The sequence below is a fragment of the Oncorhynchus clarkii genome, chromosome 17, assembly GCF_045791955.1.
Source record: "Oncorhynchus clarkii lewisi isolate Uvic-CL-2024 chromosome 17, UVic_Ocla_1.0, whole genome shotgun sequence".
NCBI classification, from domain to species: Eukaryota; Metazoa; Chordata; class Actinopteri; order Salmoniformes; family Salmonidae; genus Oncorhynchus; species Oncorhynchus clarkii.
This window is the reverse complement of record NC_092163.1, coordinates 39331373-39359269: the sequence shown is the minus strand read 5'-3', so window position 1 is coordinate 39359269 and position 27897 is coordinate 39331373. Positions and strand designations below refer to the sequence as shown.

The 27897-nt window shown below is 41.5% G+C and overlaps 1 protein-coding gene across 2 annotated transcripts; it reads left to right on the top strand.

Moving 5' to 3' along the window:
- The first annotated feature begins 221 nt into the window (after nt 1-221).
- LOC139370806 (protein disulfide isomerase CRELD1) lies at nt 222-27897 on the top strand. 2 transcript variants are annotated; one of them, XM_071110580.1, is made up of 7 exons: nt 222-442; nt 21596-21823; nt 22053-22136; nt 23188-23283; nt 23532-23675; nt 25619-25879; nt 26978-27897. In XM_071110580.1, the coding sequence occupies exons 2-6, from the start codon at nt 21658-21660 to the stop codon at nt 25837-25839; spliced, it is 711 nt and encodes a 236-aa protein (XP_070966681.1). In that variant the 5' UTR covers nt 222-442; nt 21596-21657; the 3' UTR covers nt 25840-25879; nt 26978-27897. The 2 variants fall into 2 exon arrangements, with proteins under 2 accessions (XP_070966681.1, XP_070966682.1); XM_071110581.1 differs by having other exon boundaries at nt 331-442; nt 21634-21823; nt 26978-27338.

The window sequence follows — 27897 nt, the reverse complement described above, 5'->3', positions numbered from 1 at the left end:
AGATGAAAAATACATGTATTTCAATACAAACAAATAGTACTTTTAGTTTTTAAAAACTTTACAGAATTGACAGACAACAAATATCCATGGGAAACAGCCGCGGGGGTGGGGGGGTGGTCCCACAAAGGACAGAATGCAGCCCTTCGCTCACGCAGTTATAAATAACATTGCTTCTTTGTGTGGTGGTGCGCTTGGTGCTCTGATTGACCGACTTGTACAGTAGTCCCGGACCCTTTTGCCCCTCAAGAGGTTGTGATTGGTCAAGGGCTAGCCTGTCTGAACGCAAACCAGATCCGATGAGCAACAAGAAAGACGACAGCTGAACTCAACAGAGTAGAAAGACAGCAGTCCCACACAGACTTGCACAGTTCAGTCATTCATTTGAAGGGTGCCTTCGGACAAAACCGTTTGCTGTTCACGCTCAGCGTCGAAAAACTTAGAGGTAAATATAGTGTGAACTTTTCAAGGTAATTTACAAAAAATAGTCCATGTGTTCTACAGTGTTGTCAAGTTGCACAGAATTGCATGGAGCTTTTTTCCTTAGTTGTTTGTGGTTACTGACAATAACACTCATTATACTTTCTACAGCAGGGTTGGGGAGTAACTGATTACATTTGGAAAAACTACATGATTTCTTCTTAGATACTTTTAAATTCAGAAAGGATGTTTGCTGAACAAAATTATAACACTTTCAGTATTCTCAATTACATTCAATTCAGCATTGAAAAAAGGTGCAAGGTTAAAGTGCCAATCAGCAGTCGAAACAATAACAAACTGAACTCCCTGTGCCTGTTTTGGTAAAAAGCTGAGGGATGGTGCTGGAGAAATGTAACCACTCTCAATTTTATAGACAGAGCTATGAATTTACTCATTCCAATTGGCTCATTCATCCTCCTTCTCTCCCCTGTAATTATTACGTAGGTCGTTGCTGTAAATTTTACCTGGTAAAATAAGAAAAATAAATACAAATAAATTAATGCAAAGGCTGACCATCCATGATATCAAAATTATGGTTTTGTTTTTAGGCCATACAGTGTTTGTTTACATTTACTTTTACTGACAAGCATTGGAGTAAAACAATTCAATATTTTGGGTTCTTATGGAGTACGACAGTTGAACTTAGTTCATGAGGCATTTACAAGATATATTCTTCAATTATCAGTTGGTACATATCATTAACTCACAAGTCCAAAAATGAATGTAGCAACTGCAGATTGCCCCTTTAAGGCCTAGATTCAATCAGTTGAAGTGTTTAAGGGCAATAACCGACAACCGCATCGCTGACGTTTTGGCAGTATCGGAGGTAGAATAGAGCTCGGCTACATGATCCGAGCCCGACGGGCCCTGACATTATACATCGGGTTAGGGCGGGGTAGGGCCTGTTTTTCCATCAATAACTAAAGTACGGGCAGGCCTCAGGTATCACTAAATTGATCACAAAAATGTTTAAGCTGAGCCATTTGCTCGTGCTTTGCTGCACAGTACAGTCACATCTGGGTAATATCATAACATTGTGTCAGATGTGCTCCAATCTCATCAAATATAAAACAGGAGAGATTATTTTACAGAAAATAATCATGTTCCTTGTGTTTTGTCAGAGTTTAGAGCGATGAAAAGTAGCTAACAGCTAACTACTCTCTCGTGTCTTTTCATTGAGCAGAGCAACCCAAGAAGAGCAATTACCATGGTTACTCAGTTTCAGAGCCACAATAAACAGATCAAGCTGTGCGCAAGGAGCGAGTGACAGACAGAGAGAAGCAGCTAATAGATTTACTAAGGAGGCAGTTATTTTGGGTTTCGGGGAGGGCCAGCCTGAGCTTTGGGGGCATGGTTAGGGCTCAGGCTTTAAATTCATGCCTGTGCAGTGCTCTGAGTTGGAGCTATCAAATCGCTGCTCTTGTGATCATCACGAAGCCACAGCCCTCCCACTTGATAGACATTCAGAACGAGAAAGTGCCTTAATCGATGTCCATGTCATCGGTGCCTGGGGAGCAGGTGTTGTTGGGGTGTTAACTTACTTGCTCAAGGGCAGAACGGAGGATTTTTCCACCTTGCCAGCTCAGGAATTCAAACCAGCGACCTTACAGTTACTAGCAGCCAATGACAATGTCTGCTTTAGGTAAAATGCCAGGAGCTCTAACGCAGTTCCACCTCTGACACCGTCAAAACATCAGCTATGTGGATGTCGGCTAAAGAAGATCTGATTGAATCGGGCCCTAAGTTTGTTCCACCTGAGCAAGTCTGACCACAAGTCAAAGACCACTATGACACACCAGGTGCATTTGATGGATGCTTCTTGTATTCTTCTAATGCCTCTGAAGGGGAAAGTAATCAGATTATGTTACTAATTACCATTTTGGAGAGGTAACTAGTAACTGTAATGGATTACATTTAAAAAGTAACCTACCCAACCCTGATCTACAGTAACATCAAATTAATTCAAATTAAAAAAGCAATAACTCCACTTTAGAGGGGAAATCTGCAGTAAAAAATGTAACCACTCTCAAATTCGTATGTACATACCCCAACCAGTAGCCATGGATTACAGGCAACATACTCACTGGAATAAAGGGTAGAGGTGCCGCTTTCAAGGAGCGGGACTCTAACCCGGAAGCTTATAAGAAATCCCGCTATGCCCTCCGACGAACAATCAAACAGGCAAAGCGTCAATACAGGACTAAGATTGAATCATACTACACCGACTCCAACGCTCATCGCGATGTGGCAGGGCTTGCAAACTATTACAGACTACAAAGCGAAGCACAGCCACGAGCTGCCCATTGACACGAGCCTACCAAACAAGCTAAATTACGTCTATGCTCGCTTTGAGGCAAGTAACACTGAAACATGCATTAGAGCATCAGTTGTTCCATATGACTGGGTGATCACGCTCTCCCTAGCCGATGTGAGTAAGACCTTTAAACAGGTCAACATTCACAAGGGCGCAGGGCCAGATGGATTACCAGGACGTGTACTCTGAGCACGCGCTGACCAACTGGCAAGTGTCTTCACTAACTTGTTCAACTGTTGCTGACTGAGTCTGTAATACCAACATGTTTCAAGCAGACCACCATAGTCCCTGTGCCCAAGAACGCTAAGGTAACCTGCCTAAATGACTACCGACCAGTAGCACTCATGTCTGTAGCCATGAAGTGCTTTGAAAGGCTGGTCATGGCTCACATCAACACCATTATCCCAGAAACCGTAGACCCACTCCAATTTGCATACTGCCCCAACAGATCCACAGATGATGCAAGCTATATTGCAATCAACACTGCCTTTCCTATCTGGACAAAAGGAAAACCTATGTGAGAATGTCATTCATTGACTACAGCTCAACATTCAACACCATAGTATCCTCAAAGCTCATCACTAAGCTAAGGTCCCTGGGACTAAACACCTCCCTCTGCAACTGGATCCTGGACTTGACGGGCCGCCCCCAGGTGGTAAGGGTAGGTAACAACACATTCGCCACACTGATCCTCAACACGAGGGCCCCTGAGGGGTGTGTGCTCAGTCCCCTCCTGTACTCCCTGTTTACTCATGACTGCATGGCCAAGCACCACTCCAACACCATCATCAAGTTTGCCAAAGACACAACAGTGGTAGGCCTGATCACCGACAACGATGAGACAGCCTGTAGGAAGGAGATCAGAGACCTGGCAATGTGGTGCCAGGACAACAACCTCTCCCTCAACGTGATCAAGACAAAGGAGATGATTGTGGACAACAGGAAAAGGAGGACTGAACACGCCCCCATTCTCATCGACGAGGCTGTAATGGAGCAGGTTGAGAGCTTCAAGTTCCTTGGTGTCCACATCACCAACAAACTATCTTGGTCCAAAGACCCCAAGACAAATGTGAAGAGGGCACAAAAACATCTATTCCCCCTCAGGAGACTGAATTTTTAAGTAATTAATTTGCATTTTATTGCATGACATAAGTATTTGATACATCAGAAAAGCATACCTTAATATTTGGTACAGAAACCTTTGTTTGCAATTACAGAGATCATACGTTTCCTGTAGTTCTTGACCAGGTTTGCACACACTGCAGCAGGGATTTTGGCCCACTCCTCCATGCAGACCTTCTCCAGATCCTTCAGGTTTCGGGGCTGTCACTGGGCAATATGGACTTTCAGCTCCCTCCAAAGATTTTCTATTGGGTTCAGGTCTGGAGACTGGCTAGGCCACTCCAGGACCTTGAGATGCTTCTTACGGAGCCACTCCTTAGTTGCTCTGGCTGTGTGTTTCAGGCCGTTGTTATGCTGGAAGACCCAGCCACGACCCATCTTCAATGCTCTTACTGAGGGAAGGAGGTTGCTGGCCAAGATCTCGCGATCCATCCTCCCCTCAATACGGTGCAGTCGTCCTGTCCCCTTTGCAGAAAAGCATCCCCAAAGAAGGATGTTTCCACCTCCATGCTTCACGGTTGGGATAGTGTTATTGGGGTTGTACTCATCCTTCTTTTTCCTCCAAACACGGCGAGTGGAGTTTAGACCAAAAAGCTCTATTTTTGTCTCATCAGACCACCTTCTCCCATTCCTCCTCTGGATCATCCAGATGGTCATTGGCAAACTTCAGATGGGCCTCGACATGCGCTGGCTTGAACAATGGGACCTTGTTTGATTGAGTGGGAGTCTGTTTGGGAGTCTGTTTGATTGAGTGTGTGGACAGGTGTCTTTTATACAGGTAACGAGTTCAAACAGGTGCAGTTAATACAGGTGGAGAACAGGAGGGTTTCTTAAAGAAAAACTAACAGGTCTGTGAGAGCCGGAATTCTTACTGGTTGGTAGGTGATCAAATACTTATGTCATGCAATAAAATGCAAATTAATTGCTTAAAAATCATACAATGTGATTTTCTGGATTTTTGTTTTAGATTCCGTCTCTCACAGTTGAAGTGTACATATGATAAAAAATGACAGACCTCTACATGCTTTGTAAGTAGGAAAACCTGCAAAATCGGCAGTGTATCAAATACATGTTCTCCCCACTGTATGTCATGGGTCCTCAGATCCTCAAAAGGTTCTACAGTATCCTGACTAGTTGCATCACTGCCTGGTATGGCAACTGCTCAGCCTCCGACCGCAAGGCACTACAGAGGGTAGTGCATACGGCCCAGTACATCACTAGGGCCAAGCTTCCTGCCATCCAGGACCTTGATACAAGGCTGTGTCATAGGAAGGCCCTAAAAATTGTCAAAGATTCCAGCCACCATAGTCATAAACTGTTCTCTCTGCTACCACACGACAAGTGGTACTGGAGAGCCATGTTTAGGTTCAAAAGGCTTCTTAACAGCTTCTACGCCAAAGCCATAAGACTCCTGAACAGCTCATCAAAGGGCCTCACAGACCCCTCTTTTACTCTACTGCTACTCTCTGTTTATTATCTATGCATAGTCACCTTAACCGTACCTACATGTACATATTACCTCCATTACCTCGACTAACAGGTGCCCCTCACATTGACTCGGTACCGGTACCCCCTGTATCTAGCCTCGCTATTGTTATTCTACTGCTGATGTTTAATTATTTGTTACTTCTCTTTTTTCACGTCTATTTTTTACTCAACACCTATATTTCTTAAAACTTCTCAAAGCATTGTGGGTTAAGGATTTGTAAGTAAGCGTTTCGCATGTGACAAATACAATTTGATTTGATTTTGATTTGAAATTCATAGACACACACTAACTGTCCAAAAACTAAAGTTTTAGAAAAACCTACTCATTCAAGGGTTTTTCTTTATTTTTACTTTTTTCTACATTGTAGAATAATAGTGTAGACATCACAACTATGAAATAACACATGGAATCATGTATTAACCAAAAGTGTTCAAAAAAAGTGTTTTTATATTTGAGATTCTTCAAAGTAGCCACCCTTTGCCTTGATAACAGCTTTGCACACTGTTTTGGGTCATTGTCCTGTTGAAAAACAAATGATAGTCCCACTAAGCCTAAACCAGCTGGGATGACATATTGCTGCATAACGCTGTGGTTGCCATTCCGGTTAAGTGTGCCTTGAATTCTAAATAAATCACAGACAGTGTCACCAGCAAAGCACCCCCTCACCATAACACCTCCTCCTTCAAGCTTTACGGTGGGAACAACACATGCGGAGATCATCCGTTCACCCACACCGCGTCTCACAAAGACACATCGGTTGGAACCTGAAATCTCCAATTTGGACTCCAGACGAAAGGACAATGTCCACCGGTCTAATGTCCGTTGCTCGTGTTTCTTGGCGCAAGCAAGTCTCTTCTTCTTATTGGTGTCCTTTCTTAGTGGTCTCTTTGCATCAATTCGACCATGAAGGCCTGATTCACACAGTCTCCTCTGAACCATTGATGTTGAGATGTGTCTGTAACTTGAAATCTGCAAAACATTAATTTGGGTTGCAATTTATGAGGCTGGTAACTAATTAACTTATCCTCTGCAGCAGAGGCTCAATCAGAAATCAACTTTACGTTTCTATCGCGCAATCTCTAATGCTTCAGTGATTAAGATTGAATAGAGTCTTGAACTCATGAGGCATTAAAATTAGGAGTTGTTCCATGAAATGAGTGCCTTTTTGTTTCCCTTTGATATTTTAAAACTTCTTATGGAGGTGGTCCCTGCACAGGGACCGCTCAGCGGAAATTTCAGAGCGCCACCTATAGTACTTGAGTATAGTACTCGATAAATCTCAAACTTTCATAAAAATACACATGCAAGGTACTGAATTAAAGCTACACTCATTGTGAATCTAGCCACCAAGTCAGATTTGTAAAATGCTTTTCGGCGAAAGCATGAGAAGCTATTATCTGATAGCATGCACCCCCCAAAATACCAGCACGACACGTAAACAACAGATTTTGCGGTAGCCGGCGCTACCCAAAACGCAGAAATAAAATATAAAACATTCATTACCTTGGACGAGCTTCTTTGTTGGCACTCCTATATGTCCCATAAACATCACAATTGGGTCTTTTTCCCGATTAAATCCGTCATTGTATACCCAAAATGTCATTTGCTGAAGGCCAGTCTGATGCTGCAAAAAGTCCATTTACAAGACGCAACGTCACTTTTTAAAATGACAAAAGTCGCCTATAAACTTTTACAAATCACTTCAAACGACTTTTCTTAACCAACTTTAGGTATTAATAAACGTTAATGATGTATCAAATTGATCACGGGGCGATCTGTATTCGATAGCAGCAAGTCTGGAAATCATCTATTTTTTCAGTTTCACAACATACTGTGGTGCGCCTCAAGAAAGGAGGGGTCTATTCGTGTTGTAACCAAGGATAAATGATTCAGATATTGATAGCAATGGCGACATCGTGTGAAAGCTGTAGGCGTTTACAGGGGATTCGCATACATTTTCTGTCGTCTTAAACAATACATTGAATGGCGGACAAATATTTTTTTTGTGTTTTTGGTAAACAGTTTTACCAGGGATTTTTACTCCTAAACACGTTCTGTTATAGCCACAGACCCGATTTAACCAGTTTTAGAGACTTCAGAGTGTTTTCTATACACACATACTTATCATATGCATATACTATATTCCTGGCATGAGTAGCAGGACTTTGAAATGTTGCGCGATTTTTTACAAAAAGCTGCGAAAATTCGCATCATCCATAAGAGGTTTTAAGTAGAAATTGTGTCACAAATTCCGGACTTGTCTCCGTGCTGCTGTGCTGTTTGATGCTACTTGGCTACTTTTCAGATTTAATTTAAATTTGCATTTAACACATTTATGTACACTTAGTTTTTCCCTTGCTCAACGTTTTTAATTCAACTATTTCACACCGGATGCTTTATCTGGACATGGTTCTACAGGACCTACACCAGCCGAAAAAGCTAAGTAGTAACATTAACACTACGCCATCTAATTGCAGTCCATGTACTCATAATATACAGGAGAACTATCGCCTTATGGTGAGGATAGCTGTGTTGAAAGCCCAGCTTCAAATGCAATCGTTAGGCAAGTGTCATTTAAGTGTAGGAAAGGATGAAACAGCTTGTTATCTGAAAAAGTAGAGATATTACTTTAAATCCCCCCCCGCACAGTCCCCGCAGACGGACAATTTTCTCAAGGCTTCTTGAAAGAAATGCTGTCGGCATGCTCAGCCAACATAAACTTTCAACCGCCGAAGCCTCCCACCATTAGCTCTGACAAATGGAAAACCCTAGTCATTGGCGACTCCATTTCCCGCAATATTAGACTTTAAAAAGTCATCCAGCAATCACACACTGTTTACCAGGGGGCAGGGCTACCGACGTTAAGGCTAATCTGAAGATGGTGCTGGCTAAGGCTAAAACTGGCGAGTGTAGAGAGTATGGGGATATTGTTATCCACGTCGGCACCAACGATGTTAGGATTACAAAAAGAAAACCAGACCCGTCACAGACCAGGATGTCTTGCTCCCAGGCAGACTAAATAACTTTTTTGCCCGCTTTGAGGACAATACAGTGCCACTGACACGGCCCGCAACCAAAACATGCAGACTCCCTTCACTGCAGCCGACGTGAGTAAAACATTTAAATGTGTTAACCCTCGCAAGGCTGCAGGCCCAGACGGCATCCCCAGCCGCGTCCTCAGAGCATGCGCAGACCAGCTGGCTGGTGTGTTTACAGACATATTCAATCAATCCTTATCCCAGTCTGCTGTTCACACATGCTTCAAGAGGGCCACCATTGTCCCTGTTCCCAAGAAAGCTAAGGTAACTGAGCTAAACGACTACCGCCCCGTAGCACTCACTTCCGTCATCATGAAGTGCTTTGAGAGACTAGTCAAGGACCATATCACCTCCACCCTACCTGACACCCTAGACCCACTCCAATTTGCTTAATGCCCAAATAGGTCCACAGACGATGCAATCTCAACCACACTGCACACTGCCCTAACCCATCTGGACAAGAGGAATACCTATGTGAGAATGCTGTTCATCGACTACAGCTCAGCATTTAACACTATAGTATCCTCCAAACTCGTCATCAAGCTTGAGACCCTGGGTCTCGACCCCGCCCTGTGCAACTGGGTACTGGACTTCCTGACGGGCCGCCCCCAGGTGGTGAGGGAGGGTAACAACATCTCCACCCCGAGATCCTCAACACTGGGGCCCCACAAGGGTGCGTTCTGAGCCCTCTCCTGTACTCCCTGTTCACCCACGACTGCGTGGCCATGCACGTCTCCAACCCAATCATCAAGTTTGCGGACTACAGTGGTAAGCTTGATTACCAACAACGACGAGACGGCCTACAGGGAGGAGGTGAGGGCCCTCGGAGTGTGGTGTCAGGAAAATAACCTCACACTCAACGTCAACAAAACTAAGGAGATGATTGTGGACTTCAGGAAACAGCAGATGGAGCACCCCCCTATCCACATCGATGGGACAGTAGTGGAGAGGGTAGAAAGTTTTAAGTTCCTCGGCGTACACATCACAGACAAACTGAATTGGTCCACTCACACAGACAGCGATGTGAAGAAGGCGCAGCTGAAGAAGACTGAAGAAATCCGACTTGTCACCAAAGGCACTCAGGACACCTACACCACCCGATGTCACAGGAAGGCCATAAAGATCATCAAGGACAACAACCACCCGAGCCACTGCCTGTTCACCCCGCTACCATCCAGAAGGCGAGGTCAGTACAGGTGCATCAAAGCAGGGACCGAGAGACTGAAAAACAGCTTCTATCTCAAGGCCATCAGACTCTGAAACAGCCACCACTAACATTGAGTGGCTGCTGCCAACATACTGACTCAACTCCAGCCACTTTAATAATGGGAATTGATGGAAATTGATGGAAAATATCACTAGCCACTTTAAACAATGCTACTTAATATAACGTTTACATACCCTACATTACTCATCTCATATGTCTATGTATATACTGTACTCTATATCATCTACTGCATCTTTATGTAAAACATGTATCACTAGCCACTTTAAACTATGCCACTTTGTTTACATACCCTACATTACTCATCTCATATGTATATACTGTACTCGATACCATCTACTGCATCTTGCCTATGCCGTTCTGTACCATCACTCATTCATATATCCTTATGTACATATTCTTTATCCCTTTACACTTGTGTGTATAAGGTAGTAGTTGTGGAATTGTTAGGTTAGATTACTCGTTGGTTATTACTGCATTGTCGGAACTAGAAGCACAAGCATTTCGCTACACTCGCATTAACATCTGCTAACCATGTGTATGTGACAAATAAATTAGATTTTGATTTGATTTGATTTGATTGAAACAGTCAGAAGTCACCATGCGCAACATAGCTTCAGCGTTTAAATTTGATAAAAAAAGATGTCAGCTTCAAGTAATTGTCTCTGGCCTCCTCCCAGTTAAGGGGGGTGACGAGCTCTACAGCAGCCTCAAAATGTATTCTGCCCCTCCCAAAATATAGAATTTGTGGATAATTGGCCCTCTTCCTGGGACTCATACAAAAACAGGACCAAGCCTGGCCTGCTGAGAAGTGACAGACTCCATTTTAGCTGGAGGGGTGTTCTCATTTTATATATATATCTAAAAAATAAAAATACACTTTATTTAACTAGGCAAGTCAGTTAAGAACAAATTCTTATTTCTTATATCTATCAACATAGACAGGGCTCAAACTCCTCTAGCTTCACAATGAGATAGGATGCCAGGTTAGTGGTGTCTGCCACTAGAACAGTCAGTTTAGTCAGCTCACCTATCCCCATTGAAACCGTTTCTGTGCCTCGACCAAGGTTGAGCAAAACTAAACATGGCGGTGTTCTCCTTAGCAATCTCACTGGAATAAAGACCTCCTCCATTCCTGTCATTATTGAAAGCGATTGTGATCTCTCACATCTCAAAATAGGACTAATTAATGTTAGATCCCTCACTTCCAAGGCAGTTAAAGTCAGTGAACTAATCACTGATCATAATCTTGATGTGATTGGCCTGACTGAAACATGGCTCAAATCTGATGAATTTACTGTGTTAACCTCTCTAGGGTAGGGGGCAGCATTCGGAATTTTTGATGAAAAGCATGCCCAAATTAAACGGCCTGCTACTCGGGCCCAGAAGATATGCTATGCATATAACTGGTAGATCTGGATAGAAAACACTCTAAAGTTTCCAAAATGTTAAAATAATGTCTGTGAGTATAACAGAACTGATTTAGCAGGCGAAAATCTGAGAAAAATCGATTCAGGAAGTTGGTTTTTGTTTTGTTTTGTAGTTTTCTATTCAATGCCATTATAGTATCCATTGATGTAGGACTCCATTTGCAGTTCCTATGCCTTCCACTAGATGTCCATAGATGTCCTATGCCTTCCACTAGACTACAGTCTTTAGAAATCGTTTCAGGCTTGTATTCTTATAAATGAGGGAGTAAGACCAGTCTGAACGAGTGGACCCTAACGTGACAAGTTTTTTCAGGCGCATGTGCATTTCTTGTTTACCTTTTATATTGATGACGTTATTGTCCGGCTGAAATATTATAGATCATTTAAGCTAAAAAACAACCTGAGGATTGAATATAAACATCGTTTGACATGTTTCTATGAACCTTACAGATACAATTTGGATTTTTTTGTCTAATTGTTTTGACTGAGTTTGAGCCTGTGGATTACTGGTTTTTGGATATAAAGAGACTTCATCGAACAAAAGGAACATTTATTGAGTAAATGAATGTCTTCTGATTGCCACCATATGAAGATCCTCAAAGGTAAGGGATTAATTTCTATTTCTGAGTTTTGTAATGCTTCTGCTTGGCTGGTTACTGTTTGTAATAATTTGTCAACTGGGCTATGTTTTGGGCTAGGTATGTTCTGGGCTAGGTATGCTTTCGCCGAAAAGCATTTTATAAATATGACACTGTGGTTGGTTTAACAAGAAGTTAATCTTTAAACCTATGTAAAATATGTTTTGTTTTCTGAATTTTTATAATGAGCATTTCTGTAATTGAATTTGGCGCTCTGCAACCTCACTGGATGTTGGCCAGATGGGACGCTAGCGTCCCACATACCCTAGAGAGGTTAAATGAGGCCTCCTGGTTACACTAGTGACCATATCCCCTGCGTATCCCGTAAAGGCGGAGGTGTTGCTAACATTTAAGACAGAACATTTACCATTTTCCCCCCAAAAAGATGACTGCGTTTTTGTATTTTTAGCTTCTAGTCATGAAATATATGCAGCCTACTCAATCAATTTTTATAGCTACTGTTTAGAGGCCTTCTGGGCCATATACAGTGTTCCTCACTGAGTTCCCTGAATTCCTATCAGACCCTGTTGTCATGGCAGATAATATAAAACATTTTGGTGACTTTGGAAAAGTCCAGAGACCCACTCCAAAAGGCTTTCGGAGCCATCATCGACTCGAGTAGGTTTTGTCCAACATGTCTCTGGACCTACTTATTGCCACAGTCAAAACCTGTGTCTAGTATTGTCCCATGGAATAAATATTGTGGATCTAAATGTTTTTCCTCATAATCCTGGACTATCGGACCCCACTCTTATTACGTTTGCAATCACAACAAATAATCTGCTCAGACCCCAACCAAGGATCAACAAAAGCTGTGCTATAAATTCTCAGACAACCAAAGGATTCCTAGATGCCCTTACAGACTCCCTCCACCTACCCAAGGATGTCAAAGTACAAAAATCGGTTAACCACCTAACTGAGGATCTAAATTGAACCTTGTGTAATACCCTAGATGCAGTCGCATCCCTAAAAACATAAATAATTTGTCACAAGAAATTTGATCCCTGGTCTACAGAAAATGCACGAGCCCTGAAGCATTCTTCCAGAAAATTGGAACGGAAATGGTGCTCCACCAAACTGGAAGTCTTCCGTCTAGCTTGGAAAGACAGTACAATGCGATATTAAAGAGCCCTCACTGCTGCTCGATCATCCTATTTTTCCAAACTAATTGAGGAGAATAAGAACAATATAACATTTATTTTTTGATACTGTCGCAAAACTACAGTGCCTTGCGAAAGTATTCGGCCCCCTTGAACTTTGCGACCTTTTGCCACATTTCAGGCTTCAAACATAAAGATATAAAACTGTATTTTTTTGTGAAGAATCAACAACAAGTGGGACACAATCATGAAGTGGAACAACATTTATTGGATATTTCAAAAAATTTTAACAAATCAAAAACTGAAAAATTGGGCGTGCAAAATTATTCAGCCCCTTTACTTTCAGTGCAGCAAACTCTCTCCAGAAGTTCAGTGAGGATCTCTGAATGATCCAATGTTGACCTAAATGACTAATGATGATAAATACAATCCACCTGTGTGTAATCAAGTCTCCGTATAAATGCACCTGCACTGTGATAGTCTCAGAGGTCCGTTAAAAGCGCAGAGAGCATCATGAAGAACAAGGAAAACACCAGGCAGGTCCGAGATACTGTTGTGAATAAGTTTAAAGCCGGATTTGGATACAAAAAGATTTCCCAAGCTTTAAACATCCCAAGGAGCACTGTGCAAGCAATAATATTGAAATGGAAGGAGTATCAGACCACTGCAAATCTACCAAGACCTGGCCGTCCCTCTAAACTTTCAGCTCATACAAGGAGAAGACTGATCAGAGATGCAGCCAAGAGGCCCATGATCACTCTGGATGAACTGCAGAGATCTACAGCTGAGGTGGGAGACTCTGTCCATAGGACAACAATCAGTCGTATATTGCACAAATCTGGCCTTTATGGAAGAGTGGCAAGAAGAAAGCCATTTCTTAAAGATATCCATAAAAAGTGTTGTTTAAAGTTTGCCACAAGCCACCTGGGAGACACACCAAACATGTGGAAGAAGGTGCTCTGGTCAGATGAAACCAAAATTGAACTTTTTGGCAACAATGCAAAACGTTATGTTTGGCGTAAAAGCAACACAGCTGAACACACCATCCCCACTGTCAAACATGGTGGTGGCAGCATCATGGTTTGGGCCTGCTTTTCTTCAGCAGGGACAGGGAAGATGGTTAAAATTGATGGGAAGATGGATGGAGCCAAATACAGAACCATTCTGGAAGAAAACCTGATGGAGTCTGCAAAAGACCTGAGACTGGGACGGAGATTTGTCTTCCAACAAGACAATGATCCAAAACATAAAGCAAAATCTACAATGGAATGGTTCAAAAATAAAAGAAAGAACTGAAAACTGCTGTTCACAAATGTTCTCCATCCAACCTCACTGAGCTCGAGCTGTTTTGCAAGGAGGAATGGGAAAAAATTTCAGTCTCTTGATGTGAAAAACTGATAGAGACATACCCCAAGCGACTTACAGCTGTAATCGCAGCAAAAGGTGACGCTACAAAGTATTAAGTTAAGGGGGTTGAATAATTTTGCACGCCCAATTTTTCAGTTTTTGATTTGTTAAAAAAGTTTGAAATATCCAATAAATGTCGTTCCACTTCATGATTGTGTCCCACTTGTTGTTGATTCTTCACAAAAAAAATACAGTTTTATATCTTTATGTTTGAAGCCTGAAATGTGGCAAAAGGTCGCAAAGTTCAAGGGGGCCGAATACTTTCGCAAGGCACTGTAAATCATAAGCAGGATTCCCCAAGAGAGGATGCCTTTCACTTCAGCAGTGATGAATTTATGAACTTCTTCGATGAAAAGATCACGATCATTAGAAAGCTAATTTCGGACTCCTCTTTGAATCTGTGTATTTCTCCAAAACTCAGGTGTCCTGAGTGTACAGAACTGCCAGGACCTAGGATCAATGGAGACACAAACGTTTTTTTAATTTTTTTATCTCTAAACACATTTATGAAAATAGTTATGGCCTCTAAACTTTCAAGCTGCATTCTGGACCCTATAACAACTAAACCACTGAAAGAGCTACTTCCTTTAATAAATGTCTCCCTATCCACCGGATATGTACCAAACTCACTAATAGTGACAGTAACAAAGCCTCTCTTGAACAAGTCAAACCAAATGTACAAATCTTTCGGCCTATATTTCATCTCCCATTCCTCTCAAACATTTTTGAAAAAGCTGTTACGCAGCAACTCACAGCCTTCCTGAAGACAAATAATGTATGCGTAACACTTCAGTCTGGTATTAGACCCCATCAGAGCACTGAGACTGCACTCGCGAAGGTGGTAAATTACATTTTAATGGCGTCAGACCAGTGGTCTGCATCTTTGCTCGAGCTCCTAGACCTTAGTGCTGCTGTTGACACCATCGATCACCACATTATTTTGGAGAGATTGGAAACACTTATTGGTCTACATGGACAAGTTCTTGCCTCGTTTGGATCTTATCTGTTGAAAAGATATCAGTTTGTCTCTGTGGATGGTTTGTCCTCGGACAAATCAATTGTAAGTTTCGACGCCCCTGAAGGTTCTGTTTTTGGACCAATATTGTTTTCACTATATATTCTACCTCTTGGTGACGTCTGTCCTGACAGTCATAAATACCTCTTCCTGCCTTTTTCCTCTCTCTACCCTACTGATGTGACATTTGAAAATCCCTTGGTTAACATAGAGATTCTGGGAACTTCAGAAGGTGGGGGGAAATGAACTATATTCTGGTAATCCGACCAATTGAACATGTGTGGTGGTACTTAATGACTATGATGTCAGTTCGGTTGTCATCTGAGACATCAATGATAGGATGACATAAACTCTACAGTGGAAAGTCTGCACATTGTAGTTATCAGATTCACATGGACTTGTTGTTCAATTTAAATGTTTGTTTTTTTGTGTGTAACCAGCTGTCATATCTGTTCTGCCCGCTAGGGACGTTTCCCTTTATCACACAATTTGTAATCAAGGTATGATTCATTCTGTGTTTATGTAATTTTGTGTGATAAGTTAGGCATTTAGTAAATCAATAATTAAACCCAATTTTGTATTGCTGATTCAACTTGTAGCCAGGGTTCGTGAAGATAACCAAGAATTTACAACTTTCAGATGAGACTGAATTAAGGTGACGATTAATATTGACTGCTATTGATGTAAAATATGACTAGGTCTTTAAGAGTTTATTTGGAAGATAACAGCTCTATAAATATTATTTTGTGGTGCCCCGGCTCTCTAGTTCGTTACATTTACATGATTAGCTCAATCAGGTAATATTAATTACGGAGAAAGGATTTTATAGAATAGCATGTCATATCACTTAATCCTGCATAGCCAAAGACACAACACGTAATTCGGAAACACAATGTCAACTTTCACTGCTATGCGAATAACACACAGCTGTTTATTTCGATGAAACATGGTGAAGCCCCAAAATTGCCTACCCCGGAAGCCTGTGTTTCAGACATAAGGAAGTAGATGGCGGCAAAATTTTACTTTTAAACTCGGACAAACAGAGATGGTAGTTCTAGGTCCCAAGAAACAAAGAGATCTTCTGTTGGACCTGACAATTAATCTTGATGGTTGAACAGTCATCTAAAATAAAACTGTGAAGGACCTCAGCGTTACTCTGGACCCTGATCTCTCTTTTGACGAAAATATCAAGAATATTTCAAAGACAGCTTTTTTCTATCTTCATAACAAAAATCACAAACTAAACTAACATAAAAGCTAATCCATGCTTTTGTCACTTCTAGATTAGACTACTGCAATGCTCTACTCTCCGGCTACCCGGATAGAGCACCAAATACATTTCAGTTAGTGCTAAACACGGCTGAGCCAGTGCCTTGCTGTTCACCTTCGCACCCCTGGGCCAGATTACACTCAGATTACACTCATCGGACCTACTGGCTATGGAACCCTGACGTTCACCGGACGTGCTACAGTACCTTGTCCCGGACCTTCTGTTTCTGACTCTCTCTCTCTCTCTTCCGCACCTACTGTCTCAACCTCTGAGTGACCCTGCTGGTCATCTATGAACGTTTGAACATCTTGAAGAACAATCTGGCCTTAATGGCCATGTACTATCTCCACCCGGCACAGACAGAAGAGGACTGGCCACACCCCTCAGAGTCTGGTTCCTCTCTAGGTTTCTTCCTAGGTTCCTGCCTTTCTAGGAGGTTTTTCCTTGACACTGTGATTCTACATCTGCATTACTTGCTGTTTGGAGTTTTAGGCTGGGTTTTTGTGTAGCACTTTGTGACATCTGCTGATGTAAAAAGGGCTTTATAAATACTTTTGATTGATTGGTTTTAAAAGCCTTTTATATTAAATGAAGTGCCCTTTAATAATGTGACTCACCACCTGGATTCTGTCTTATGTAGCAACATTTGAATTTCTGATTTTACATTGGATAAAAGTAGAGACCGCGCTACAAAATTATATTTCATACACTGCATTTGAGGAAACAATGGGAAAGTAATTCTGCTTTGAAAGTTGATCAACTTGTAAACTCACTTTTGATAAAATTGCCTTTGTTTTACCAATGTTTTGGTACTACCATTGGAGAGCCCTTCTTTGTCTATAACAGTGGTTCTTAACCTTGTTGGAGGTACTGAACCCCACCAGTTTCATATGCGCATTCACCGAACCCTTCTTAATTGGAAAAATAAAATATGATTTTTTTCAAATTCAAAACATAGGTATATATTTGACTGGTGCACAAAATGAACCGTGCATCAACATCACTGTGTTCAAAGAGCAAAATCATCAAAACATTTTCACACAGATGATCATTTTCACACAAAAACAAAAACATAATAATGAATATTTACTGCAAATCAGTGTGACTTCTGCTGTTGCCTTTTAGAGACCAGTTCAGAAATGCGAGGCTTCACCTTGGCAAGTGCCACTCTCATGTCATTTTCGCAACAAAGTCTGTTCCTTTTCTTCGTTTTTATGTCCAGCATCCTCGAAAAGGATTGCTCGCAAAGATATGTTGTAACAAACGGTATGAAAATCTCCAGAGCTTTCTTAGCAATAACAGGGTACGTTACCATTTGTTGACACCAAAACGTTGAAAGTGTTGTTGTTCTGAAGAGTTGCTGTTGAACCTGGCTCTGCTGCATTTCAATGATTTCATCGAGGTATTCATCATTGACATCTGTTGTCTCAACACTAAACGTGAACAGCTGTCTCACCCATGCTGGATATGACTCTCTTGTAGGGAAGTATCCGTCGAGAGACTTTGCAAGCTCATCTAAGTGCATGGCAATTGCTTGCTTCAGTTCCGCGGGTACAGAAATGTCTCCGATTCCAGATACATCTTCGATCTTACTTACACAGTCGTCCAGCAGGGGAAAGTTTGCGAAGTTATCGTTCTCTGTTCGTCGTTTCCATAACGGTAGCTTTTTTTTGAAAAGCCTTCAGGTTTTCCCCCGCTTCGATGATGTTGACTCCACCGCCCTGCATCTTTTGATTCAGATGATTGAGAGCTGCGAAGATATCCGCCATGTACGCTAAAATGAGAAGGACCTCAGAATTTTTGAAGCAATCTGCATGACAATGTTGGTGCTCTTGCAAAAACAGGGCTAATTCCACACGCACGGCAAAAACACGATTCAGCACCTGTCCCCGGGATAACCACCGAACGTTAGAATGGTACAGAAGTGCCTCGAATTCAGAGCCCATTTCTTTACACAGCTCACTGAAGATGCGGTGCCTCAGAGCACTAGTTGGCACATAGTTCACGCATTCCACTACAATTTTTAATACTTCTGCCAGTTTTGGAGGCAAGGTTTTTGTTGCCAACGCATGCCTGTGCAGAATACAATGCGTAACAATGATGTGTGGTGCATCGGCTTTCACTAGCGCACCAAAATCTGTTTCTTCACATCGGCTGCCTTAGTTGTTGTTGTAAGAGGCTTACAAAATAAAGAAATCTTCCTTTATCACGTCGTCTTTCACATAGCTTGCTGTATTTGTGTGCTGGCTTAGAATGGAAACGTCTGTGGTCTCGTCGAGTTGAAGGCTGAATTTTGCCGGGCTTGAAATCAGATCTGCAACTACTTGAGCCAAGATGTCTTTGCTCATGTCCTCTATTCTGTCGCTTATGGTGTCATTTGAAAGAGGAATTTGGGATAGACTAGAATTGCTCAACTTGGCATTGCAAATCATGCAGTTAGGACGCTGACTCCCATCACGTTCCGTTATACATGTGAATCCATATTGTACATATTCGTCTGACTACTTTCTTTTTTTGCTAGACATAGTAAGTATGAAGGGATTAAAATATTAAGAAAGAAATCCCAAGACGTACCATCACGACAGTCACAAGTCGACTACTGAGCGCACCAAATTCCCTGCAGCACAGATAGGCCAAGCGATGTAGCATGATCACCTGCAGCCAATGATGGCCAAGCGGGGCATGTCATCACAAATCATATGAGTCGGATGTCTGTCTTGACCTCCGCCGAACCCCTGAGAATGACTCACCGAACACCTGGGGTTCGATCGAACCCAGGTTAAGAACCACTGGTCTATAACCATTCAGCCTTGTTCACACCCTCTAAGCCTTAGCCCCACCTATCTCTTTAAGGGTTGATCCAAGCATTCTGTACTAACTTGCCAGCTACTTCCAGACATCTAACAGAGAGAGAACAGCTCATTGAACATTACTCGTTCTAGCAGAGCTGGTTAAGCTGTTATGTTTTCCAGGGTGTTGGTGACATTAACTATGCTGTCAGATTGTCCGTTCATAAATTCAGAGCGCACACTGGAAGCTCTGGCCAATAAGAGGGTTGTTCCGAAAGCTCTGACCTCACAACGACAGACAAGCACCCAAGCTAACTGGCTAACATTGGCTAGCTACTTCCAGAAACATAATGAGAGAACACCACCTTCTGACCATTTTACTCCCCCTAGCAGAGCTGGTTAGGCAGTTTTCATGTTATACAAAGCGTTAGTGACTGTAACTGTGCTGCTGGCAACAATTTAATTACGCTTTGTTGCCGACTTTTACTGACACCGAACATATTTAACGGGCGAGGTAAACAATGAATCCAGCCAGTACACTAACTTGAAATGAAAATACTTTGTCAAAATTAGAGTGGAGTCTTGTGTTAATAAGAAATGTAGCTAGCTAAACAATGGACCATAATCACAACTCATGATGTTACAACCCTGCATGAATCTGCAGGTAGCTAACCAACCAGATTATATGGCTATAACTAGTCAAGCAAATGTGTCTGAGATGCAAAGAATAAGATTATGCACATAATGTTAGCTAGCGACCCAGCCAGCTAGTGTTAGCTAGCTAACAGTACACTTGAAATGAAACCACTTGCTGTCAAAATGAGAAACGTGCAATATCTGAAAATGTAGCTAGCTAGACTATCTTACCAGTATACATCACGGTTGGACGCATCTCCTGTCTGATGCCATCCATAGTTGCCCTTAGTTTGACGACATAATCCAAACTGGTGTTTTCTCCATCTCCTTAGCTATCATACTCGAATTCCACCGATTTCAAAACTCACTACTCCAGAAAGGGGAGAGCATACACATAACATTAGCTTGCTAACAGTACACTTTCACTTGACATTAGGTTTATGCAGTTTTACGATGCGATGCATTTGAAAAAAAGCTGGGTTTAACACGATTACCTAGCCATACTGACAAGCACCAATAGACAGATGCGTACTATATGGCAGACCAATCCAAACTAATTTCTCGGCATGTCCAGCCCACTCATTATCTCAGCCAATCATGGCTAGCGGGAAGGTTGCTCTTTTTCTGTGGCTAAACCAACTAGGCTCATAATCTAACAATTTTATCTGTATTTACAGATGGCATACAGGTTTGATATTAAGGCACATGAAACTTCACATGTTCGAGAAGACATTTCTGCCAAAAAATGCATTTAGATTTATTTTGTTCAATTCACGTTCAAACAGCTCTCCTGTGAAGTCTTGACTTGTGACATAATGCCTAATTTCCTGAAGCGGGTCACTAATATAGACCACATGGAAAATTCAATAAATACATTTTTGAAATGAATGAAGACTTGCTAAAAGTGCAAAAATTCTGATTTTCACATGTCCCTTTTGTGGATCCTCTGTAACTTCTAGGAAGATTTTAACCCGCTTAACCACAACATTTATCCACATTTTCACCATAATTGTTAACCCGTAGTTATTTTGTTGCTTTTACAAAGTATTTTCTGAGGATTTGTATTTATTTCAGTTGATTAGAGATTCATTTTAAGGTTAAAAAGAAAACCTGTTCCTCATTTTAAGGTCAACCCTGTTGGACGAACTGAACTCTCATTAAAAGAAAATTCTAAAGAAACAACGAACATCTAATAGTGAAACTATAGTGTAAAAGCTAGTGAGCAGGTTATACTCTTTTTGGCCATTTTCTAGTGTTTTGTTGTGGAGCAGGTCAACCCTGTTACCTATAGATAGACAGGCTATAATTTTTTTAACAATTACATTTTTGGGGTGAAACTTGCATTCAATTGCCCCTTCTTGTTGCAGACAACAAGCTTCCACCCCCCTGTCACAAGGGGATTTATGGATATCATATTACAAATAGGTGAAATAAAAGCAAGTTACACTACTCAAAAGGCTCCAAAAGGTGCAATTACCTATTCTACAACAATCAATGGGTAGACCTATGCATAATTCATTTAAATGTCCAAAAAATGTATGTATCATTTGCAGACTTGCCCTTTAATTATCTAAATGATTAAAGTAAGCGTTCAACCTAATACAGAACTGTATACTATCCTGTCTGTGTCCCCTGGTTCCTATAGAACTCGGTGGTCCAATCCACTCTCTCATACTGTCTCAGTGGCTGCTTGATAGGGAGGGTGTGATGAGGACTGGCTGGCCCCTCCTTGCTGCAGGGCTGTACTCAGTGCTGTCCCAGGTAGTTCTGGTCCGAGGCTGTATGGACTCCTGTAAGGAATGCTCAGGGCCTCAGAATGACCTGTGTCTGGAGTGCAGAACAGGCTGGACCCTCCATGACAACACATGTGTAGGTAAGCGGGACTGTGTGTGTGTGTGTGTGTGTAGAGAGAGAGAGAGATATATTATGTGTGTGTGTGTCTCAGATAAATGAAGAGATGCATAAACATCTAATATCTTTCTAAATGTTGGTGTTTGTGTTTATAATGTAAAATGCTTCAATGTACAATCTTACTGTTCTGTACTTTATACAAAACCTGTTCTGTTGTGTTGCTATTAATATCTGTTGCTGTTGTGTTCCAGACATAGATGAGTGTGGCACAGAGCTGGGCCAGTGTCCCCCCAACACCTACTGCTTCAACACAGAGGGCAACTATCGGTGCAAAGGTCAGTGCTGCTACCAGAGCTCACTTCTTCCTCTTCAACAGCCAATCAGAAGTTGATTGGCTGTCGGTCGAAGGCCGAGCAGTTGGTCGGCCTCCGACCGCAAGGCACTACAGAGGGTAGTGCGAAGGGCTAGTAAATCACTGGGCCAAGCTTACTGCCATCCAGGACCTCTATACCAGGCGGTGTCAGAGGAAGGCCCTAAAAATGATCAAACACTCCAGCCACCCTAGTCATAGACTGTTCTCTCTGCTACCGCACGGCAAGTGGTACCGAAGCGCCAAGTCTAGGTCCAAGAGGCTTCTAAACAGCTTCTACCCCCAAGCCATAAGACTCCTGAACATCTAGTCAAATGGCTACCCAGACAATGTGCAGTGCCCCTCCTCCCCCTCACCCCCTCTTTACACCACTGCTACTCTCTGTTGTCATCTGTGCATAATCACTTTAGTAACTCTACCTACATGCACATACTACCTCAAATAACCGTTGGCCCCGTCGGTCGGAGGCCGAGCAGAGTGGTACCGACTCTGTATCGGTACCCCCCGGTATCCTGTATATAGTCTCGCAATTGTTATTTTTATCTCTTGTCTCTTATTCTTATCTGTATTATTTTTGAAACTGCATTGTTGGTTAGGGGCTCGTAAGTAAGCATTTCACTGTAAGGTCTACACCTGTTGTATTCGGCGCATGTGACAAATACAATTTGATTTGATTTGATTTGAAACACTCTATGGGGCGAATCCTAACTTCCCCTTGAGTAAACTTTTTGTTTCCAAATTAAATAATTTTAAAAAAGGTGAAAATTTGTCATAAGACTATCAAGAGCTTCATTGAATAGATAAGAGTTGTCTTGAATACCACAGAGATCCTATTCAATTTAATGTGTAATTCTATGTTCAATACAATTTCATTCAGAATCCATACGATTTCTTCAGTTTGCTGAATACAATTCTATTATAATCTCTGAAACAGAATCTCCTCTCCCATTAGTGTGAAATGTGAGCTGTGTATGAGTGTTATGAGTTCATGCAGATGGTTTGTGGTCTTCCAACAGGCTGTGACCAGGCCTGTGTAGGCTGTATGGGTGCTGGGCCAGCTCGCTGCAGGAAGTGTGCTGCTGGCTACAGACTAACCGGAGCAAAGTGTTTAGGTAAGTGGCCTATTTTGTGTATGAGAATGTGTAAAGTATGTATAAGGATGAGTGTGTGTGTGTTTGTCTGTCTCTCTGTCTGGATGTTTGTCAGTCTGTCTGATTCTTAGTCCAGAAGTATTTCTCTCTCTCTCTCTCTCTCTCTCTCTCTCTCTCTCTCTCTCTCTCTCTCTCTGTCTCTCTCTCTTTATCTCTCTCTCTCTCTCTCTCTCTCTCTCTCTCTCTCTTTCCCTCCCTCCCTCCCTCAGATATAGATGAATGCAGTGAGCGGGTTCTGGCGTGTTCAGGGCTGGATGAGATCTGTACCAATTTGGATGGTTCTTTCCACTGTGACTGTGCTGAAGGCTTCACACGCAAAAACAATGTCTGTGTGCAGAAAAAGCTACCCAGTGGTAAGTGTTCTAACTACACATGCTCACACCACGCACTGACGCGCGCACGCACACACACACACACACACACACACACACACACACACACACACACACACACACACACACACACACACACACACACACACACACACACACACACACACACACACACACACATCTCTTTCCCACACTCCTTCTAGGTGTATTTATTTAATTTAATTATTTTAGAGATTATAAAACATACATTGAACACCGAAGAGAAGCCGCACCGAAACACCCAAAGTACTCCGGTTGTAGGTTGTAGGGTGTAGGGTGTAGGTTGTAGGGTGTAGGGTGTAGTATGTGTGCACCTGGCTTGAGCGTTCCACATCTGGATTGTGCAACTTTTGCCCATTACTATTTTCAACATTTTTCAAGCTTTGTCAAATTGGTTGTTGATCATTGCTAGACAACCAACAGATGAGAAAGTATGAATTTGTTTATAGAGATGAAAATATCAACGAAAATAATGTATTTATACCGGTAAATGTGTGCTTTCCTGTTGATAATTAAATTTCCCGGGGGCACGGACATCGACTCTAGGGGGTTAAAGATACATATTTTTGCTAAGAGTATTATTATACTGTTGATTGATTGACTGTTTTTCCAAATCTCCCAACAGTTGTATTTGTAGGGTTAATTTTAAACGAATGTTGTGATTTTTCAGCCATTCCTTAATCTATAACCAGGAACAAGCTATCTGTGGGCAATACCAGAATAAATGGTCTGATGATTCTGTCTCTTAACAGCAAAACCTGCAGAGCTAAGATGTTCGTAGCAAGAATTTTATACAGTACTTTAAATTGAAAAACTCAAAGTGTTGAATCTTGCGTCGTTTTGTATATCAGCTCATAAACCTTGTACCCTGGAATCGGTACATCAAAAATTTCTTCCCAGCTATTTTGCAACCTGCATGGCACAGCTGTCAACATTTTGGTTCTCAAATGAAACTGGTATATTTTTCTATTTTTGCAAATGTTTTTCACCAGTTTTGTTCCTTAACATAGGGCAAACAGACCAGTTTCCTACTTCCTCCCCCATCTACTCTCCTCCTCCATTTCTGCTGTAGTGCTGCAATCCATTTGTTGTAACTTTAGATTGAGCAAACATTCTCATATATTTCCAATAGCTGCAAGTGTGACATAACTCTACCATTCCTATTCATAATGTCATAAATATAATACCCTCTTTAATATTTTTAAATCAATGAGTATATTTGTGTATAACTATAATATTTGTCATAATGTACTTTGAACAAGGTTTAATTTTCAGTTAACCAAAAATGAGAAGTAGCGTGGCAGGTAGCCTAGTGACTAGAGCATTGGGCCAGTAACCGAAAGGTTGGTAGATCAAATCCCCTAAAAATCTGTCATTCTGCCCCTGAACAAGGCGGTTAACCCAATGTTCCTAGGCCGTCATTGTAAATAAGAATTTGTTCTTAACTGACTTGAATAGTTAAATGAAGGTTAAATAAAAATAAAATAAAAAGTAGCTGTATTAAGGCAAAAAATTAATATTTTGAACAAGATATGATCCTTATGAATCTACTGAAGAACAAGTTTGGGTTTATGTTAAGCTTTAGAATGAGCAAGATTTTCAGTGAGAGGTTTAGTGCTTTAATATTTAATAATTGCAGCCCCTCAAACTGATATTCATTATAGAAATAGGCATGTTTAATCTTGTCTGGCTTAGTGTTCCAGAAATATGTTTTGCTCATATGATTTGAAAAACAAATCACCTGGAGCAGGCAACTCTATAAGTAAGTAAGTAAACTGTGATATAAGTTTAACAGTGTAGTTGTTACCTCTAAGTCGTTGCAGGATCTTGTTTATTTTTGTTAATAACTTTCTATTGAAAAGTAATGTTGAAAATTAATTAATTCATCTCTCTCTCTCTCTGTCTCTCTCCCTCTCTCCCTGCAGGTGTGGGTGAGAAGGGTCTGTTTGAGGACGTCCAGGATGAAGAGGTTGAGGTTCTACAGCAGATGTTCTTTGGGGTGCTGCTCTGTGCTCTGGCCACCCTGGCTGCTAAAGGAGACATGGTCTTCACCTCCATCTTCATGGGTGGAGTGGCGGCCATGGCTGGATACTGGCTCATAGACAGGGGAGACCGCGTACTGGACAGCTTTCTGAAGGGACGCTAGAACTACACTGCTATCAAGGACTTATTACTATAACCTGTTGGTGGGTATATGTATATAGGACATTTATAATTGACATTGACACCAAGCAGACACTAGCCTGGGTGCCAGTCTGTTAATGCTCTCTTGCCAACTCCTTATGAAATTTTGTCAACATGGCAATTACATAAGGAGTTGTCAAGAGAGTAGAAACAGACTGGCACCCAGGCTAAACAGACTATTACATGTTATTTGCAAAGAAATAATGATCCCTGAGACAAAGTGTTAGTTGAAAAGCTTTAATAATTAACATTGCTGTGTGCAACTTGCCTTTAACACTATCATGCAGTCAATTTCAACAAAGATAATAGAAAGGAAACCTGATCACATAAAACAGTGTTAAATAAAACATTTAAAATAAAGTGTGTGTGTGTGTGTGTGTGTGTGTGTGTGTGTGTGTGTGTGTGTGTGTGTGTGTGTGTGTGTGTGTGTGTGTGTGTGTGTGTGTGTGTACACTGAGTGTTCAAAATGTTATGAAAACTTGCTCTTTCCATGACATAGACTGAACAAGTAAATTCAGGTGAAAGCTATGATCCATTATTGATGTCACTTGTTAAATCCACTTCAAGCATTGTAGATGTAGGGGAGGAGACAGGTTAAAGAATACTTTTAAAGCCTTGAGACAATTGAGACATCGATTGTGCATGTGTGCCACTCAGAGGGTGTATGGGAAAGACAAAATATGTAAGTGTCTTTGAATGGGGTATGGTAGTAGGTGCCAGGGGCACCGGTTTGTGTCAATAACTCCAACGCTGCTGGGTTTTTCACGCTCAACAGTTTCCCGTGTGTATCAAGAATGGTCCACCACCCAAAGGACATCCATCCAACTTGAAACAACTGTGGGAAACCTTGGAGTCATCATCCCTGTGGAACACTTTCAACACCTTGTAGAATCCATGCCCCTAATGTTAGTTAGTAACTTACTTCAAACTGGGGGGAGGGGTGTACTTAATGTTTTGTACAGTCAAAGTATGTTTGTACACTATGCATATTAAGTTATCAATTTCAAAAGAAAAATGACAGAAGCCTCAAAGATGCATTAAATGTTAAAATACAATGTGTGTGTGTGTCTGTATGTGTGTGTGTGCGTGCGTGTTTGTAGGTATACACAGTGATATAGCAAACTGTCAACGAAAAGTCTTCATTACTCTGGTCCACCCTCCTGCTTCTCGTCGGAACTCCTTCAAGACTGTTGGAAAAGCATTCCTCATGAAGCTGGTCGAGAGAATGCCAAGAGTGTGCAAAGCTGTCATCAATGCAAAGGGTGGCTACTTTCAAGAATCTCAAATATAAAATATTTTTTGATTTGTTTAACACTTTTTTGGTTACTACATAATGCCAAATGTGTTATTTCATAGTTTTGATGTCTTCACTATTATTCTACAATGTAGAACGTAGTAAAAATAAAGAAAAAGCCTGGAATGAGTAGGTGTGTCCAGACCTTTGACTGGTTCTGAACTTTGGCTTTGATCATCCTGTCTGGCTGTAGGTCTGTACAACATAAAAGTATCAGAAGGTTGTGGTAAGAACATCTCATCATGGACAATACAGAACTAAAGGTTGATACAATCTGCATCATATTCACAAGGGCAATTCTTTCCCATCAGGAACACACCCACTCCAGAAGCCATACCCACTGCTGTCTGCCATAGTTGCACCTCTGTTTGGTGACACGATGACATCAGGAGAGGTCATTAGCTCTTAATCCAAATGTAAATACTTCAATGGTAGACAGGTGTTAGAATACCACTTTATTTAGTCTGAGAAATTGTTTCCGTTTTCATGTGTGAGAAAGACAACTAACCAGTTAAACAATTGACATTTAATTAATTTAGCAGACGCTCTTGTCCAGAGTGACTTACATCAGTTAATTCATCTTAAGACAGCAAGGTGAGACAACAACATATCACAATCATAGCAAGTACATTTTGACTCAACAAGGTAGTTATCAGCAAAGTTAGTGCAGTAGGAAAAGGCAAGTGTATTTTTGCCGTGGGATTAATAAAAAGGATACTTAACCCA

Coding starts and splice junctions, on each gene's coding strand:
- LOC139370806 (XM_071110580.1), top strand. CDS start 21,658: ATGAGGACTGGCTGGCCCCTCCTTGCTGCAGGGCTGTACTCAGTGCTG. Junction 21,824..22,052: donor CCATGACAACACATGTGTAG/GTAAGCGGGACT, acceptor GTTGTGTTCCAG/ACATAGATGAGTGTGGCACA. Junction 23,284..23,531: donor AACCGGAGCAAAGTGTTTAG/GTAAGTGGCCTA, acceptor TCCCTCCCTCAG/ATATAGATGAATGCAGTGAG.